The following is a 19,443-nucleotide window of genomic DNA, read 5'->3' as shown; positions in this document are numbered from 1 at the left end:
GTTCATGTAATGGCACAGCTATGCATTTGATTTCTCAGTCAGCAGTTACTGCCTTTAGAACCGTTCCAAACTTCTGTCAGTAATTAATTCAGCCTTCTTGAACTCCCTATGTAGTTAACAGTTTGGGATGGTGAAAGGTTGGAAGTATCTGCTGTGTGGTAGGGATGCTGAGTGATGGGATTTGCCTCATGCCCTTCAGTCTGGCTTTATCACTACTTGAAGCCAAATTTCAAAGCATTCTAGTCAGCTGACCACATATTAAAAGTTAATACCTTAATGTATAATGAGATTGTTAATCTTATTTGCATCATTTCTCCCTTCGGCTTCAATACCTTAAAATAATTAACACAGTGCACCAAGCATCTCTTTGCAGCTGTACAAAATGAGACTTTTATTTTCACAGTGTGATGCCAAAACTCTTGAGTAAGAATTAATGTATTGACGTCTTTGCAAAGCAGCTGTTTTGATAATCCATTACGTGCACCGTTTTGGCTGAGCTGAGTGGCAATTGTATTTTGCCTTTGTCTTACAACCTTTGTATTTCCCCTCCTTTTTGTTTCTGTGTTCTGTAAGGTACCCTGGCACACGGGCAATTGAGCGAGGGATTGAACTCCTAATGGCAAAGCAGCTGCCAAATGGGGATTGGCCTCAGGTGAGTGAATACCTATCTGGAACTGTTTGCTTCAGGTTTTGCCTTTCATGTGATCTCCTGTTGTATCATTACGGAATACTGACCTATATTTAAACATGCACAAAAAAAAAATTTTGATGAACAATAGTTTGACGTGTCATAGAGTCAGACAGCGTGGAAACAGACCCTTCAGTCGAACCAGTCCATGCCGAACATAATCCCAAACGAAACTAGTTCCACCTGGTCCGTGTCCCTCCAAATCTTTCCTGTTCATGTATCTACCCAAATGTCTTTTAAATATTGTAATTGTACCAACATCCACCACTTGCTCAGGAAGTCCATTCCACACACAAACCACCCTCTGTGTAAAATAAAAATTGCCTCTTACGTCTTTTTAAAATCTCTCTCCTGTCACCTTAAAAATGTGCCCCCTAGTCTTGAAATCCCCCATCCTAGAGGAAAGACAACTACCTACTCTGTCTATGAATCTCATTATTTTATTAACTTCTGTCAGGTAGCCTTTCAGCCTCCTAGTCTATCCAGCCTTTCTTTATAATCAAACCTTCTGTACTCAGCACCATCCTGGTAAATTCCTTCTGAACCCTCTCCAGCTTGATAATATCCTTCCTATAACTGGGCGACTAGAACTAGACACAGTATTCCAGAAGAGGCCTCACCAATGTGGGTTTTAACTTATTGGCTGTGAGCTATTTATGTGCATGCCATTGAGTCTTGCCAACAATGACTAACAATAAAATTATTTCTCTATTAATTGCATAAGCTTCAAGTTGCTTGACGACAGAACATAGAATAGTACAGCACAGTACACGCCCTTCGGCCCTCAACGTTGTGCTGACTTTTTATCCTACTCTAAGATCAACGAACCTACATAGCCTACATTTAACTATTATCCATGTGCCTATCCAAGAGTGGCTTAAATTCCCCTAATGTATCTGACTCTACTACCACCACTGGCAATGTATTCCACAAACCCATCACTCTCTGTGTAAAGAACCTGAAATCTCCCTTAAGCCTTCCTCCAACCACATTAAAGTTAAGTCTCCTCATGAGAGCCATTTCCGTTCTGGAAAAAAGTCTATGACTATCCACTCTATCTATGCCTCTCGTCATCTTGTACACCTCTATCAAGTCAGCTCTCATCCTTCTTCGCTCCATTGAGAAAAGCCCTAGCTCCCTCAACTTTTCTTCATAAGATATGTCCTCCAGTCCATTCCCTGACCTTTACTATCGTTATGGAGAGGGATAGGAGCAGACGGTATGGGACAGTATTTAATTGGGGGGTGGGGGAATTTACAATGCCGTTAGGCAGGAACATTGGAGCATAAATTTGGAACAGATATTCTCAGGGAAATGCACGACAGAAATGTGGAGGTTGTTCAGGGAGCACTTGCTGCGAGTGCTGGATAGGTTTGTCCCACTGAGACAAGGAAGGGATAGTAGGGTGAAGGAACCTTGGATTACAAGAGATGTGGAACACCTAGTCAAGAGGAAGAAGGAAGCTTACTTAAGATGAGGAAACAAGGATCAGACAGGGCTCTAGACATTTACGAGGTGGCTAGGAAGGAACTGAAGAATGGACTTCGAAGAGCTAGAAGGAAGCATAAATAAGCTTTGGCAGGTAGTATTAAAGAAAACCCTAAGGCTTTCTACACTTGTGAGGAACAAGAGGATGTCCAGACTGAAGGTAGGCTCGATCAGGGATAGTGGAGGGATCTTGTGCCTGGAGTCCGAGGAAGTAGGGGAGGTCCTTAATGAATACTTTGCTTCAGTTGTTTGTGAGGACTGTGTGAAACAGTTTGATATGCTCAAACAGGTTGATGTTAGGAAGGAGGATGTGCTGGAAAATTTGAAAAACATAAGGATAGAGAAGTCCCCTGGGCCAGACGGAATATACCTAAGGTTACTATGGGAAGCGAGAGAAGAGATTGCTGCACCTTTGACAAGGATCTTTGCGTCCTCACTGTCTGCTGGAGTAGTACCAGATGATTGGAGGGTGGTAAATGTTCAAGAAAGGGAATGGGGCAAACCTGGGAATTGCAGACCATTAAGCCTTACGTCAGTAGTGGGAAAATTATTGGATTTAGTCCTTCTCCCATCGAGAGATCTGACACCTGACCTGGTTCTTTGCCAAGCACCAAATCCAATATGGCCTATCTGCACATTGAGTCAGGAATCGTTCCTGGACACGTCTAACAAAGTCTGTTCCATCCAAACTATTTGCACTAAGGGGGATCCAATGAATATTAGGAAAGTTAGTCACCCATGATAACAATCCTGTTTCTTTAGCAACTTTCCAAAATCTGCCTCCCAATCTGCTCTGAAAATGTGTGGCTGGAAAAGTGCAGCAGGTCAGGCAGCATCCAAGGAGCAGGAGAATCGACGTTTCGGGCATGAGCCCTTCTTCAGGAATGAGAAAACTGATCTCCAGCATCTGCAGTCCTCATCGCCAGACCATAGCAACATGACGGCTGGAGGAAGAGCACCTCATCTTCCGCCTAGGAACCCTCCAACCACAAGGGATGAACTCAGATTTCTCCAGTTTCCTCATTTCCCCTCCCCCCACCTTGTCTCAGTCCCAACCCTCGAACTCAGCACTACCTTCCTAACCTGCAATCTTCTTCCTGACCTCTCCGCCCCCAGCCCCACTCCGGCCTATCACCCTCACCTTAACCTCCTTCCACCTATCGCATTTCCAATGCCCCTCCCCCAAGTCCCTCCTCCCTACCTTTTATCTTGGCCTGCTTGGCACACCCTCCTCATTCCTGAAGAAGGGCTCATGCCCGAAACATCGATTCTCCTGCTCCTTGGATGCACTTTTCCAGCAACACATTTTCAGCTCTGATCTCCAGCATCCGCAGTCCTCACTTTCTCCTCCCAATCTGCTCCTCTGTGTCCCTGTTGCTATCGGAGATAGATAGAAAATACCCAATAAAGTGACTCCTCCTTTTCTGTTTCTGACTTCTACCCATAATGACTCAGTGAAACCCTCCTCGACGACCTCTCTTTCTGGAGCTGTTACATTATCCCTGATTAGCAATGTCCTCCCTCCCTAGCTATTTTATAACATCTAAACCCCAGAACATCCAACAACTATTCCTGCCCCCATGATATCCAAGTCTCCATAATGGCTACAACATCATAGCTCCAAGTATTGATCCACACTCTTAAGTTCATCGCGCTTATTCCTGACACTTCTTGTTAAAATAGACACAGGAGAAAGTGAGGACTGCAGATGCTGGAGATCAGAGTAGAAAAGTGTGGTGCTGGAAAAGCACAGCAGACCAGGCAGGCAGCATATGAGCAGGAGAATTGACGTTTTGGACATAAGCCTGATGAAGGGCTTCTGCCCGAAATGTCAACTCCCCTGCTCTTCAGATGCTGCCTGACTTGCTGTGCTTTTCCAGTGCCACACTTGTCAACTCAAAATAGACAAACTTCAACCCACCAAACTGACTGCAATTTTGCCCTATCAACTGTTTATCCTTCCTCACAGACTCTCTGCACACTGTATTTGCCTGTTCACCAACTATCCCATCCTCTGATCCTGAGCTCCGGCCTCCCGAAGAGCTCTAGCAAACCTCCTGCCCAAGATTTTGGTGTCCCTCCAGATTGGTTGCAACCTGTCTTCCTTGTACAGTTCCCACCTTCCCCATAAGGTATCCCAATGCTCCACATATCTGAAGACCTCCCTCCTATAATATCTGTCCCTATTTATCTACTCAACCAGACCATTAAGAACCACTCTTTCCAAACTCTCATTGTTCACCCATAGTTTTATCATTCAATAGTTCTGTTCAATCGGTTGCAATCAATTGTTGCCTTATCGTTCCAAAGTTAGCCTTGTTTAAAATTAAAACCATGTTTCGTGACTTGTGCTCCTCTCCCTCCAGTCTCACATCGGGTTCTATTGTATATTGCTCACTGTCAATGAGCTGATCCCCTGCTGTTAAAATATTGATGAATTTAAACTCATTGCTTATAATTAAAGCTAAAATGACTTGTCTTCTGGGTACTTTAAGAATATATAATTCCAGAAAATTACCTCAAGTACTTTCAAGACATTTCCTACTTTTGAAACTACAGCTGTGTTGTTTCTCCAGGTCTCTGTGTTAATTAAGATTTCCCATTATAACTGCTATTTTTGTTGCAATCTGTTTCGGAATCTGTTTCTGTATCTTAATAATTGATCACTGTTGAATAGAGATCTGTGAGCCTTACTTTTGTGTTTAACTTTTTTTCCCTGACCTAGAACTTGTCATTTTACTGTCCTGTTTTGATTTTCCTACAGGAGAATATTGCTGGTGTATTCAATAAAACCTGTGCAATTAGTTATACCTCCTACCGAACTATCTTCCCCATATGGACACTGGGACGATTCATCAGGCAATACCCGAGTAGTGCCCAAACTATCAAGCTCAAACTCTGACAATGAAAGCTGGTAAATGTGTTCATAAACTCTGAATTGCCCACTTTGCTAGTAGAACACTAAACACAGTAAGATAGCTGACAATTTATACCTTCTAACAATGTGGGAAATGGTCTGCTGTGTACATATTCCTTAGTTGGGTTCTGGATCATTGTGTGCCAAGTGACTGAGGGAAAACGGAAAGGACTGTGGATGCTGTAAATCAGAGACAAAAATAGAAATTGCTGGAAAAGCTCAGCAGATGTGGCAGCATCTGTGGTGGGAAATCAGAGTTAGTTTTGGGTCGAGCGATCTTTCCTCAGATGTAATGGTAGCTAGGAAAATGTCGGTTTATATGCAGAAGTAGGGTGGAGTGAGGGTGAAGGAGTAAACAATAGGTGGGGATAGAGCCCAAAGAGAAAAGCAGTTGGATAGACAGAGGAGTGAATAATGATCTGGCTAGGAGGGTGAATAGCTGTTAATGGGACTGTTAATGGCTAACAATAGGTGGTGTGTAAGGTTTCCCAAGTGCCACTTCATTCATATGTACAGATCGGTAAAGACATTTAAAACTGGAATCCTCAAGCAGTGCATTGTTTCAACTGTGCTATACCTCTGCATTCACTACTTCTTACAATGTTGGACCACAGCAGTCACCTCTCGATCCTGTCTGAGCTCCTTCTGCACTCTCTTTTGCGAGAACATGCTTCCTAATTCTGAAATAATTCATGAAATGCAAAGTGATGCATTTTAAAAGATCTAATGCAGGAGGTAAGCATACAGTAGATACTGGACCCTTACTGGCATCAACATACAAAGAGATCTTGGTGTACAGGTCCATAGTTCCCTGAAAGTGGCAACACAAGTGGATAAGGCAGTCAAGAAGGCTTGTCACATGTTTGCCATCGTCAGTCTGGGTGTAGACTACAAAAATTGGCAAGTCATATTGCAGCTGTATAGAACTTTAGTTAGGCCACATGTGGAATATTGTGTGCAGTTCTGGTTACCACATTAGCAGAATGAAGTGGAGGCATTGGAGAGGGTACAGAAACAGTTTGCTCGGACATTGCCTGGTTTGGAGGGTAGTGCCTATGTAGACATTAGACAAGCTTGATTCATTTTCATTTGAACTTCAAAGGGTGAGGGGCAATCCGATAGAAGTTTACAAAATTATGGATAGTTGGAGTCTGTTTTCCAAGGTAGAAAAACCAATTACTAGAGGACATAGATTTAAGGTAAAAGGGGTAAGAATCTTAGAATCCCTACAGTGTGGAAGCAGGCCATTCAGCCCTCTGAGTCTACAGCAACTCTCCAAAGAGCATCCCATCTTGACCCCTGACCACCTCCCCTCTCCGACCTTGAAATCTGCCATCGTTACTTAATCTGGCATACTTGTGACTGCAGTCTCACAGGAACATGATTGGTTCTCAGCCAATTCAAAACTAGTCAGTTCAAGGCCAGTCGGGGATAGGCAACAAATGCCAGCCTTGACAGCAACACCCAAGTCCCATCCAAGAATGCATAACAAAACTTAGCCAGTACATCCCAAGCATGGTGGAGTCAGCAGCACAGTGGCACGGTTGTGAGCACTGGTTCCTCACAGTGCCAGGGACGCAGGTTCAATTCCAGCTTTGGATGACTGTGTGGAGTGTGCACATTCTCCCAGTGTCTATGTGGGTTTCTGCTGGGTGCACTGGTTTCCTCCCATAATGGTTAGGTGGAGTGGCCATGCTAAATTGCCCCACAGAGTCTAGAGTTGTGCAGGCTGGGTGGATTAGCTATGGGAAATGCAGAGATATGACGATTCAAGGTGGGCTTTGAACAATTTGTTCCATTTGCCTAGTGACACGATTGTAAGAATCTTCGTCATCATCAGCAATAACTTCAGTATTGTTAGTCCGCAAGTAAATGTCAAAAATATTTGCTTTTCAACGTTTTCCAAATGGCTTTTAGACAATGTTCCAATCAAGATCCTTGCACAATCTGCAGCCCATGAACACAATGTTTTTATAGAATCCTTACAGTGTGAAACAGGCTCTTCAGCCCAACAAGTCCACACTGACCCTCCGAAGAGTATCCCACCCAGACCTATTCTCCTACCCTATTAGTCTACACTTCCCCTGAACACCAAGGGTAATTTAGCATTGGCAAATTCATCTAACCTGCACATTTTTGGGCTGTGGAAGGAAACCGCAGCACCTGGAGGAAACCCACGCAGACACGGGGAGAATGTGCAAACTCCATGCAGACAGGCTGGAATCGAACTTGGCACTGTGAGGCAGCAGTGCTAACCACTGAGCCACCCTTGTGAGTGAAGGTGCTCACATATTTCCACCTGAGTGAATGTTTGTTCACCTTCTAACATCAATCATTTCAAATTTTTCAGATATTGTCCTTGAGAGATTTATTTGCACACACCTCCAAGGGATGAACAGCCCTTCAGAATCACCAGGAATAATGTCCACATCAGTTGCTGCCACATCATGACAAGTTAGCATTTGAACATGTCCCAGTCAAGCAAGCCTTTCTCTTTGGATTGACCTTCTCATCTCAAATTCCACACTCTGATCCTCTCCTTGCAATTGCCATCATTCAGACATTGTCATGGAATGTGCAATGACATCTTTCCAAAACTCCCCTTAGAAGTATTCAAAGACTTTAAATTTTGTGCCATCGTCAAACAGGATGGAAGTCGTTTGGACCAAGCCTCTTGTAACCACTTTTCAGAGGGACAGTTTATTTTACCAGTGTTGGCCATGCTCCTGTTTACTGGCATTTTCGAGTTCATTGACATCATTGCAAACCACTATACATCCTCTCAATGTTAGGTAACAAAATGATGGAATCTGATGATTTTATCATCAGGTTCAGATGGCAGGCAAAATAAAATCTGTAGTGGGCTGTAGATTAGGGGAGATGGATGGCATAGTGGTGTTAACGTTAGACTATTCATTCAGAAATCCAACAAATGATCTGGGGACCTGGGTTTGAATCCTGCCATGGCAAGTGATCAAATTTGAATTCAATAATAGCTGGAATTAAGAATCTACTGATGACCATGAAACTATTGCCAACTGTCAGAAAAATCCCAGGTTCACTAATGTCCTTCAGGGAAGGAAATCTGCCAACCCTACCTTGCCTTCTGAAATGACCTAGCAAGCTACTCAGTTCAAAGTCAGCTTAGGGGTGGGCAACAAATGCTGGCCAGCCAGTGATGTCCATGTCCCATAAGTGAATTTTAAAAAATGTTGCTTACTGACACGGCATGAAACGGTGGAGAAAGTGAGGACTGCAGATGCTGGAGATCAGAGTCAAGAGTGTGTTGCTGGGAAAGCACAGCAGGTCAGGCATCATCTGAGGAGCAGGAAAATCGACGTTTCAGGCATAAGGAATTGGTGCCCTTTCATGAATCTGGTGTATCACCAGGCATTGGCTTGAATTTAGATTAGATAGATTAATTAGATTACTTACAGTGTGGAAAAAGACCCTTCGGCCCAACAAGTCCACACCAACCCACCGAAGCACAACCCACCCAGACCCATTTCCCTCTGTCTAATGCACCTCACACTATGGGCAATTTAGCTTGGTCAATTCACCTAACTGCACATTTTTGGACCGTGGGAGGAAACCCACGCAGACACGGGGAGAATGTGCAAACTCCACACAGTTAGTCGCCTGAGGTGGGAATTGAACCCGGGTCTCTGGCGCTGTGAGGCAGCAGTGCTAACCACTGTGCCAGCATGCCGCAAATTTAGCAACTCCATCTCTCTTTGATTCACCCAGGGCGTGACAGCTCTGCTCACTAACCCATTCTTCAACTTATATTTCCACTGAAGCCTCTTGTTCAGTTTTTCTGTTCGCCTCTTCAGCATCTTCTAGTATGTTTGCCGCCAGTTTCCAAATGTTTTCTTGCAAATACGGTGACTGCCAACATTAGGCAGCGCAAGGCTGAAATGAAGAATTTTGAGCTGGCCTTTTTATGCACACTTTACGTTCCAAAATGTTGTACCATGAAAGGACTTGACTTGTGATGTACCTGTAACAGTTACATCATGGGTAATAGAGGGAATGGGAAAATCACTTGCAAATGCAATCCTGCATCACTCATGTTACATTTGTGCTGCTGGGAACACCTGCACATCAATATTGTTTTGTGACTGACATAATAGCCTCAAAAATCAAGGGTGAGAGAAGCCAATAAGGCCCGTTGTCTAAACTGAGCAATTTTGGAGAGGAGTGACAATAGTACTTGATGGTTTTGCACACTGTCATATTGTGGAATATTTCCCAACAATGTATAATAGACTTTCTGACAGCTGTGATTGTCACTTTGACATCAGATTAATGAGTACATTGAGAGCATCGAAAAGTATGATGTTAATCAAATACCCTCTAGGTAACAGCATTAAAAAGGCCACCAATGATAGATATGTCTCTACATTGAGTTACCTTGGATTTATGACACAGGATCAGGCCATTCGGCCCATCCAACCTATTTTGGTGTCTGTACTTCACTCCAGCCTGCTGCCATGTTTCTCATCTAAATTTGCTGGTGCTTTGTTTCCTGTTCTGTCTTTTGTTTGTTTAGCTTCCCCTTAAATGCACTTCTCTGTTTAGTTTAAACGTTCAGTGTGGTAGCGATTTCTAGTTTTCTCCTCTCACTGAATTAAGGAATTGTTGCTGAATTTCTGATTGCATTTTCTGGTGACTGTCTTGTATTGACAGCCTCTAATTGTGCTCTTCCATGTGAGAGGAAATGCTCACTCTGTGTCCCCTCAATCAAAATCCCCCCATCATTTGAAAGACCTCAGTGAGGTCACTCCTCAGCTTTCTTTGCCTGTCATTCCTTTTCTGATGGGAACACCCACACATTACTGGGATCATCTGTATAGGTCCTCTCTGCACTCTATGTAACCCTTGAAAGGTCATGAATGTGTTGACTGGAAGTGAAATCTAGCCTCCAGAAAATTCAATGTTATAGAAACATTTTGAGGCAAATATTGCTCACAATTAACCTCTTGATGATAAATTTCCTGTGCATATCACTTTGGTTTATCCCTCAATCGCTCGAGGAAGGAGTTGTTAGTTATTTGCAACTGAGGAAGTCATGGTTCTCTAAATGTTAGATTCGCAGGAGCCACCACTTATAGTTATCCTGTACAGAAAATACTGCCACTTGAATATATGACCACAATTGTGGTCAGGGTTTGGATTTCCTGACCATTGCATTTTGTAACGGTGGTGCTTAAGAGTCTATAAGGATGGTTAAAATAGTGGTGTATACGTGTTTGTGATTGTATGAATGGCTTTCAGAAAACAAATCTGATTAGCACCTTAACAAATACATCCTGCATTTGGACATCTGCATGACAGACAAAACTCAAAGTTCGTTTTCTGTTCGTTTTCCATTTCAGATGGGTTTTGCTGAGAGTAGGGAGATAAATATTCAGCACATGACAGATTCATTGAATGAGTTAAGGCTGTTCCCACAGTGTCTCCATTTGAGGTTTGAGTCTGGTTATTAAAAGGTTCATACCTGCCTTCAATAGTTTCCTGGGCCCTGAATTTTCTAGCTGCTAACTAGGAAGGCATTGCTGCACTTTGTATAGCAAATTTTCAAGCATCCATTAATTGCCTGATCAACGTTTGCATGGGCCTGACTTTCCTCATTATAGCTGATTTTCTGAGATTTGCAATTTCCGTAAGGATAGCAAACCAGGCTTCACACAATGTTACAGCGCAAGGGGCCTTTTCTGTCTTTGAGTTCTGTCAATGATTCACATGTTACATGCCAGCAAGGTTTTAGACGAGGCACATTACAACCTTCTGGAGTTAATATTGAGTTCAGAACCTTCAGATAGTGAACCCAGTCCCATTTCTTCCCTTTTAGCTTTACTTAGAGTCACAGAGATGTACTAGGAGAAAGTGAGGACTGCAGATGCTGGAGATCAGAGTCGAAAAGTGTGGCGCTGGACAAGAACAGCCAGCATCTGAGGAGCCAGAGAATCAACGTTTTGAGTCTGAGCCCTTCATCAGGAATGAGGGGGTGGCTCAAGGGGTCTGAGAGATAAGGGGGGGTGGGGGGGGTGGTGGTGGTGGTGGTGCTGGAGGGAAGGGAGCTGGGAATGCGATAGGTAGATGAAGGTAGGGGTGAAGGTGATAGGTCGGAACTGTCTACCTGTCCATCTTCCTTTCCACTGATCTGCTCCACCCTTCTCTCTGACGTATCACCTTCACCCCCATCTTCATCTACCTCCTGCTCCTCGGATGCTGCCTGACCGGCTCTGCTTTTCCAGCACCACAGCATGGAAACAGACCCTTTGGTCCAATTCGTTCATGCCGAACAGATGTCCTAACCTAATTTAGTCCCACTTACCAGCGCTTGGCCCAAATCCATCTAAACTCTTCTTATTCATGTGCCCATCCAGATGCCTTTTAAATGTTGTAATCTTTGTCACCATGTCCTCTCTCCCCAGTCCAGTGGGATTATCTGTCCTTTCCTGTCTGGCAGTTAGACACACCATTGCACACCATTGTTCTGCCATTCTTACTTTCCAATGCTTAATCTAAACTATCAACGTCCTTTCACCTCCCCCCGTTGGCACTCCACACCACAACCAACCTCTTTCTCCCCCCCCCCCCCCCCCAATTGTGACATGACATAATTGCTGCTCCCTCCACACATCACATCAGCCCTGCTGAAGTTATTTAAACTCAAACCATTAGCTTGCTCTTTCTCCATTGGATGCTGCCTGGCCAGCTGTGATTTTGAGCATTTTTTGTTTTGTTTTCAGTTAAGCATAACATAAGTCCAAATCCTTCCCTTGAAGTGAATGAATGATGAGAAATTATGGGACAGACATTTTCTAATTATTTTGCCTTCTTGCTGGGTACTTTTCCTTGTGCCAAATAACATACATATGCTCCTGTTAATGGAAACATTACAAAATATTTGCAAATAGGGACTGAAAGACAGCTGCTGAGCTCACACAATTCTGGATAACTTGTACATACCTGACCTTTGACTCAGTTAACCAACATTGTGACATACTCTTGAGTTGGGCTCTGAAATATAATCAGATTTGTGCCACCTTCTACGTTAGGAATTGATCATTTTTCAATATCAACATCAAAGGCTGCTGAGAGATTAGATTAGATTCCCTACAGTATGGAAACAGACCATTTGACCCAACACGTCCACACTGACCCTCCAAAGAATATCCCACCCAGACCCATCCACCTACCCCTGACTAATGCACCTAACCCTATGGGCAATTTAGCATGGCCAGGTCACCTGACCTGCACATTTTTGGATTGTGGGAGGAAACCAGGGCACTGAGAGGAAACCCACGCAGACATGGAGAGAATGTGCAAACTCCACACAGACAGTCACCCAAGGCTGGAATCAAACCAGGATCCCTGGCGCTGTGAGGCAGCAGTGCTAACCACCAGAGCCACCGTGCTGCCCAAGGTTAATGGGATAGTTAAGTAAACATATGGGAATCCTGCCTTTATCAGTTGAAGCTTAGATTATAAGAGCAGGGAGGTTATGTTGCAGCTTTACAAGTCTTTGGTTAGGCCACACTAGATTATTGTGTGCAGTTCTGATCACCACACAATAGGAAGAATTTGATTGCACTGGAGATTCACCGGGATGGAGAATGAAGAGCAGCTGGATAAGGTTAGGATGTTTTGTTTAAAGCAGAGAAGGTTGATAAAGGTGTATAAGATTATTAGGGATATGGACAATGTGAACAGAAAACAGGTGTCCTCCATAATTGAGGTGTCAAGAGCAAGGGAACATAATTTTAAAGCGAGAACAGGTTTAGAGGGAATTTGAGGAAAGTCTTTCTCACACAGAGTGTGGTGGAAGTCTAGAATACACCGTCTGGGAGCATTGTTGAGGTAAGAAACCTCGCAACCTTTGAGCATTTGACATGTCATAACATTCAAGACTGTGGGCATAGTACAGGGAAGTGGGACAAGTGTAAATAGTAGTGTGTTTTTGTCATATAAACTCAATGAGCTGAAGGGCCTCTTCTGCAATGTATGATTGTTAGTGATTCCTTTTGGTGTTGGCCCTTCCAGGTCTCCGGGTATATATAGTCATGCTGATTTCCATGCCATTCCTATTGTATTGCTTAAAACTGTCAAGTCAAATTCATCTCACCCATTAGCCAAGGTCTGCAAAATGTTTGTGCAGTCTTATTTGACTCATTGAATGATGGTGATTATGAGGTAAAGGATGGAGCCACACCTCATTCACTACTGATTGGCTGCTTTATTATTGCCTAGATTCCAAATCAGACAATCAGTGTATCTTTAACATGATTATACAACATCATGAGATGTAATGTTCCACTATTAAGATACCAGCCTTTCCTACTAATGTTCTCTGTACAATGGAGTCAGTGTTCTGCATTCAGTCAATTATATATATACAATGCACAATGGTACCAGTAGGCACATAACCCATGCTGTATGTCTGTAACAATACATAACTATTGTCAATAATAAACTTAAAATATCTGTCTCAATAAGAATCTGTTTATTGTGGTATGTGTTACATAAGTTAAGGTATGGACCATCATTCAGACCATATCATACGGGCAGTGGTGCTTCACCCAAGAAATCATGTCTCCATTCTCCTACAGCAATATTTGAAATTAGAAGCCAATCGTGAAGATGGTTGATGTTGATCTAAAAATATAAATTTCAGAAATATATAGTGACAGACCGTAAGATGTCTTGGTTCCAAATAGGGACAGTCGATAGACACCCATGTTCCACCAGTGAATAAAAATAAACATTATTATATTCTTAGCCTCATTCTCCAAGGGGCCCTTTTTTCATTTTGGCCCTTTTTTTATATACTTTGCTTTTATTATATGTTTTTATATTACTTGCTGGTTAACCCTCAAAGTTTATTTTCTCACTGATTATTTTCTTGGCTGGTTTTCCAAACATTGATTTATCACCAATCCTTGATATTCATTGATTGATATTCATTATATGCTTTTCTTCTTCCAATTCGATGCTACCCTTAACTTTCCTGGTTAGCCGTGTGTATCCCCTTCCTAGAATCATTCTTTCTCACTGGTATATATTTGTTCTGTGAGCCATGAACTATTTTCTTAAATGTATGCCATTGTACATCAACCCCCTTTGTTGTTAAAATCCTTTCCCAGTCATCTCCTGCCAGGTCCACCCTCATTCCTGTGTAATTACCCTTATTTAAACAGCGCAGTCGTTTCCAACCCAAATTCCTTACTCTCAAACTGAATTCCAACTTCTACCATTTTATGGTTATTGTTACCAAGGAGATCTTTTACTCTGAAATAGTTTATTCAACCTGCCCTATTACATATGACTAAATCCAAAATAGCCTGATCCCTGGTTGGATTCACAACATACTGTTCTAAAAAAATTGTCCTGAATTGGTCCCAATGGCTACCTCTGCCAATCTAACTATTCAATTGACATGAAGATTAAAATCACCCTTGGTTAATGTGCTGTCTTCATTATCTCCAGATTTATTCTCCGAGCCAGTATTTGCTAACTGTTAGGGGGCCTGTAGACTACTCCGACCAGTGTCTTCTTTCTCTTTTTATTTCGTATCTCTACCCTCATGCATTCTACATCTTTTCAAGATCATTTCTTATAGACAATAGATGCAAGAGTAGGTCATTCGACCCTTCAAGCCTGCACCACCATTCATTATGATCATGGCTGATCATCCACAATCAGTATCCTGTTCCTGCCTTATCCCCATAACCCTTGATTCCACTATCCTTAAGAGCTCTATCCAACTCTTTCTTGAAAGTATCCAGAGACTTGACCTCCACAGCCTTCTGGGGCAGAGCATTCCATATATCCACTACTCTCTGGGTGAAGAAGATTCTCCTCAAGTCGGTTCGAAATGGCTTACCCCTTATTTCCCTTATTACCCCTTATATTCTCCTTATTCCATCATACCAACAGTACTATTCCACCACCCTTTGCTTCCTGCTGTCTTTTCGAAAAGTCACTTTGCCCTGAATAGTTCGTTTCCAGTTTTGACCTCCATGTCACTGCAATGGCTCTAAGGTTATGCCTATTAACCTGTACTTATGCCATTAATTCATTTATTTAATTCCAAATACTACGCACATTTAAAAACCATTTAATTTTGCCTTTTTACCACATTTTCCTTTTTGACCCTATTTGCTGCCTTTTATTGTGTTTGTAGACTTTAACCCTTCCTAACTACTCTGTGGGGATCATTACCTAAATAGGAGTTCTGCAATGCTGCCACATTATTTTGCTTTGTAACTCCATGTATTCTCAATCTAGTACTTCCTCAAACCATCCAGAGATTAGCTTAAGCTCTCCCGGTTACACTTACTGTCATTCAATGGGAGAAATGGAATTGAGAAAACAAATAACAAACAAACTGATTTACCAATTACATAGGGACAAATGAAATAAGAGCTGGAGTAAGCCATTCAGCCTGCTTAGTCCTCATGATCAGTTTGTGTTTTGAATTTCATATTCCCCTCTACTCATGAAAACCTTTACTTCTACTGCCTAACAGGAATCTATCCACAATTCAAAGACTGTGGGAGAAATGAGTTCCAGTTCATGGTGCATTGGCACCAGTACTGCGAGAGATGGGATTTGTACTGTTGGCACGGTCTACACCTTAATCAAGCTGGGTTTGGTGTTCTCACGAGCCACCTAACTGTGGAAAAAGAGAAACTTTAAACAAAACAGGGTGGGGGCTGTTGAGCAACTGAAAGGTTGGGTAAATGTAACAAATCGAAATGAGGTCGAGGCAGGCAAGCAAAGTACTAACATCGAAACTGAAGGTCAGAAGTCTATCCCTGCAGTAAAGACTAGATGCTACAAAAATAACAAAGAAAATGCTAAAGCTTTGCATGCATCCATTCTTTGTAGAATTCATAACAAAGTAAATGAACTGATAGCATACATTGGAGTGGATAAATATGATCTGATGGCCATTATGGAGAGGTGGCTGTAGCTTGACCAAGGGTATGATGTTCAAGAAGAATAGGTAACTTTGAAAAGGCAAAGAAAATGTCAGAGGTGGAATTGGTAGAGTAATTAGAGATGACCGTAGTTCAAAAAATCAGGTTGTAGAATTGGTTTGAGTGGAAATAAGGAAAAATATCGACAAAAATTCACTTGTTTGGAGTGATCCTCAGATGAACAATAACCATAATCCAGATGAAGTACAGGAGGAGGAATTTGGATGCTTGTAATAAATTTTTCACATAGAGAGTGGTACGTGTATGGAATGAGCTGCCAGAGGAGGTGCTGGAGGCTGGTATAATTGCAATATTTAAAAGGCATCTGGATGGGTATATGAATAGGACAGTTTTAGAAGGATATGGGTCAGGTGCTTGCAGGTGGGACTAGATTAGGTTGGGACATTTGGTCAGCATGGACGGGTTGGACCAAAGGGTCTGTTTCCGTGTTGTACAGCTCTATGATTCTATAACTGCCTCAAGCATATTTTGATGACTGCACTTCCACCAATGACTCCACTTCCACCGCCTTGAGGTTGAGAAACTCTGAGTTTACCACTGAGAGTTAAAGCTGTAAATGCAATCATTGTCAAAATAATAGATCAAGTACTTGAGCATGGCTTTGAGCAAGCAAGGATAGCAGCATTCCCTCACAAGAAACATTCCTCAGCTCTGTCCTACATAAATGATCAGTAATTTTAAAATAGCACCAAGGACCTGGATTTGATTCCATCCTTTGGTGATTGTCTGTGAGGTGTTTGCACATTGATATTGGTCTAGAGTCACATGTAGGCTAGATCAAGCAAGGATAGCCAATTTCCTTCTCTAGTTGGAAATGCACCTCCCAATCACACCTCATCCCCAATATGTCCTGCTTTGACACGGCCACAAATTCTCACTGTGCCATCGGCCAAAGGTGGGAGCAAATGTCCAAACCAGTTTCAAACTCTGGTGTAAATGCTTAGACTATGGAAGTGGTCATTTCAGATGTGAACCAACTAGTAAGTAGTTTGCTGCACATTCTACCCAAACCCTTCCCTCCTCTTCCCCAATTCCATATCCACCCTCCCCACATTGTGTCTTGGCATGTTTGAGACAGTGTTTCTGTGGAAAGTGCTGAAACGGACAAGCATGACTGGGGCATGTCATCCTGTGCCCTACCCTGACCCCGACTATACAAGGGCACACTGGAAATGACCACTTAACATGTGTGGTCACACGGGGAACTACCTTGCTTCTGCAAGATTAGGATATCACACAAAGCAAGACCAAGTGAAATTTGATAGATACGTGAGGACATGTATAGTGCCCAAGGGTGAGAAGCGATTTTGGGTCTTGTGTGGTGACTGATAATGGTATGGTGACATAATAGATTGAGATTTACAGCTCGTTTATGCTGAACAGAATTACCAAGTGCACAAGTTAGGATGTTACCATGATACCTTCCTATGTTGGTGGTGTGACACCCAATGGGAATACTGTACTGAATTCTGGCATGACTGTATATGGTGACAGGGATTTGAGAACAGCAGAGGGACTACACTGATACCAAGGTGAGGGAAACACAGATAATGGAGATGCTGTGACTGTTCTTGTTCTCATGGTAGGCTATGCACAAAATACGGATGCATGAGATTGAGGGTGATTTGGCGGTTTGGTTCAGAAATTGGCTAGCTGAAAGAAGACAGAGGGTGGTGGTTGATGGGAAATATTCATCCTGGAGTTCAGTGGTGTACCGCAAGGATCTGTTTTGGGGCCACTGCTTTTTGTCATTTTTATAAATGACCTGGAAGAGGGCATATTGGGATGGGTCAGTAAATTTGCGGATGTCACTAAGGTCGATGGAGTTGTGCATCATGCCAAAGGATTTTGCAGGTTAGAGAGGGACATACATAAGCTGCAGAGCTGGGCTGAGAGGTGGCAAATGGAGTTTAATGTGGAAAGGTGTGAGGTGAGTCACTTTGGAAGGAACAACAGGAATAAAGAGCACTGGGCTAACGATAAGATTCTTCATAATGTAGATGAGCAGACAGATCTTCGTGTTCATGTACATCGATCCCTGAAAGTTGCCACCCAGGTTGATAGGATTGTTAAGAAGGCATACGGTGTGTTAGCTTTTATGGGTAGAGGGATTGCGTTTCAGAGCCACGAGGTCATGCTGCAGCTGTACAAAACTCTGGTGCGGCCACATTTGGAGTATTGTGTACAGTTTTGGTCACAGCATTTTCGCAAGGATGTGCAAGCTTTGGAAAGGGTTCAGAGGAGATTTACTAGGATGTTACTGGTATGGAGGGAAAGAATTTCGAGAAAAGGCTTTGGGACTTGAAGCTGTTTTCATTAGAGAGAAGGAGGTTGAGACGTGACTTAATTGAGACATATAAGATAATCAGAGGGTTAGATAGGATGGACAGTGAGAGCCTTTTTCCTCAGATGGTGATGGCTAGCACAAGGGGGCATAGCTTTAAATTGAGGGGTGACAGAAATAGGACAGGTGTCAGAGGTAGTTTCTTTACTCAGAGTAGTAGGGATGTGGAACGCACTGTCTGCAACAGTAGTAGGTTCAACAACTTTAAGGGCATTTAAATAGTTATTGCATAAACATATGGATGAAAATGGAGTTTGTAGGTTAGATGAGCTTCAGATTGGTCTCACAGATCGGCACAACATCAAGGGCCCAAGGGCCTGTACTGCGCTGAAATGTTCTATGGAGCTCAGTCCCATGGGTTACATGGGCTGCAATATGTGGGAAGCTTTAGAAATTTAGACATTGATAAACAACTCCCAAATGCTTAAACTGAGTCATAAACAGTCACATTCCATTCTCCATATAAGGTGATAGTGGTGTCATTATGTCCCATGGCAACTCCCTTATTTGGTCAACATAACCAGGAAACTGCAAGTCACAGCTTAAAGGACAGGTCACAATATGTCCTGGCTGCAGTTTAACCTAGGTCAGAGTTTAAACTAGCTTGACCAAAGTTTCCAGCATGCGTGATTGTAGCTGTTAACCAGTCTTGTAGCCATTTGTCTTGCTGGCCACCTGACCACAAATGTAAGGACTCACCGCAATAAAGCAGATGAGTTGAGGGTGCTGGTTAACATAGAGAGATAGGTATCTTTGATATCACAGAGACATAGTTATAGGAGGGGCTGGACAGGCAGCTTGATATTCCAGGATACAGAATCATCTGGTGAGGCAAGGAGCACTGTAAAAGCATAGCTGGTGTCACAATAATGGTCAAAGAACCAATTACTGCAATAAGGAAGGATGATAACCAAGGTGGTGTCCAAATTGAGGTCATGTGTGTAGAATTTGAAACAAAAGGGGGCGATCACATTGTTGGAGGTATACTTTGGAC

General features: G+C 42.7%; 1 protein-coding gene across 2 annotated transcripts in view; it reads left to right on the top strand.

Annotated features, from left to right (window-relative positions):
- lss (lanosterol synthase (2,3-oxidosqualene-lanosterol cyclase)) overlaps positions 1-19,443 on the top strand; it is a 122,207-nt gene that overhangs the window by 90,988 nt on the left and 11,776 nt on the right. Inside the window, exons 20-21 of one of the 2 annotated variants that reach the window (XM_072578721.1) lie at positions 574-652; positions 4,941-5,090. In XM_072578721.1, coding sequence (XP_072434822.1) covers positions 574-652; positions 4,941-5,078 — 217 coding nt within the window. In that variant the 3' untranslated portion in view covers positions 5,079-5,090. Of the gene's footprint in view, positions 1-573; positions 653-4,940; positions 11,128-19,443 lie in introns of those variants that run through there. The other variant, XM_072578722.1, reaches the window with a different exon arrangement.

Source organism: Chiloscyllium punctatum, chromosome 10, assembly GCF_047496795.1.
Source record: "Chiloscyllium punctatum isolate Juve2018m chromosome 10, sChiPun1.3, whole genome shotgun sequence".
Classification (NCBI taxonomy): Eukaryota; Metazoa; Chordata; class Chondrichthyes; order Orectolobiformes; family Hemiscylliidae; genus Chiloscyllium; species Chiloscyllium punctatum.
The sequence above is the reverse complement of the archived record's forward strand: the minus strand, read 5'-3'. Positions and strand labels throughout refer to the sequence as shown.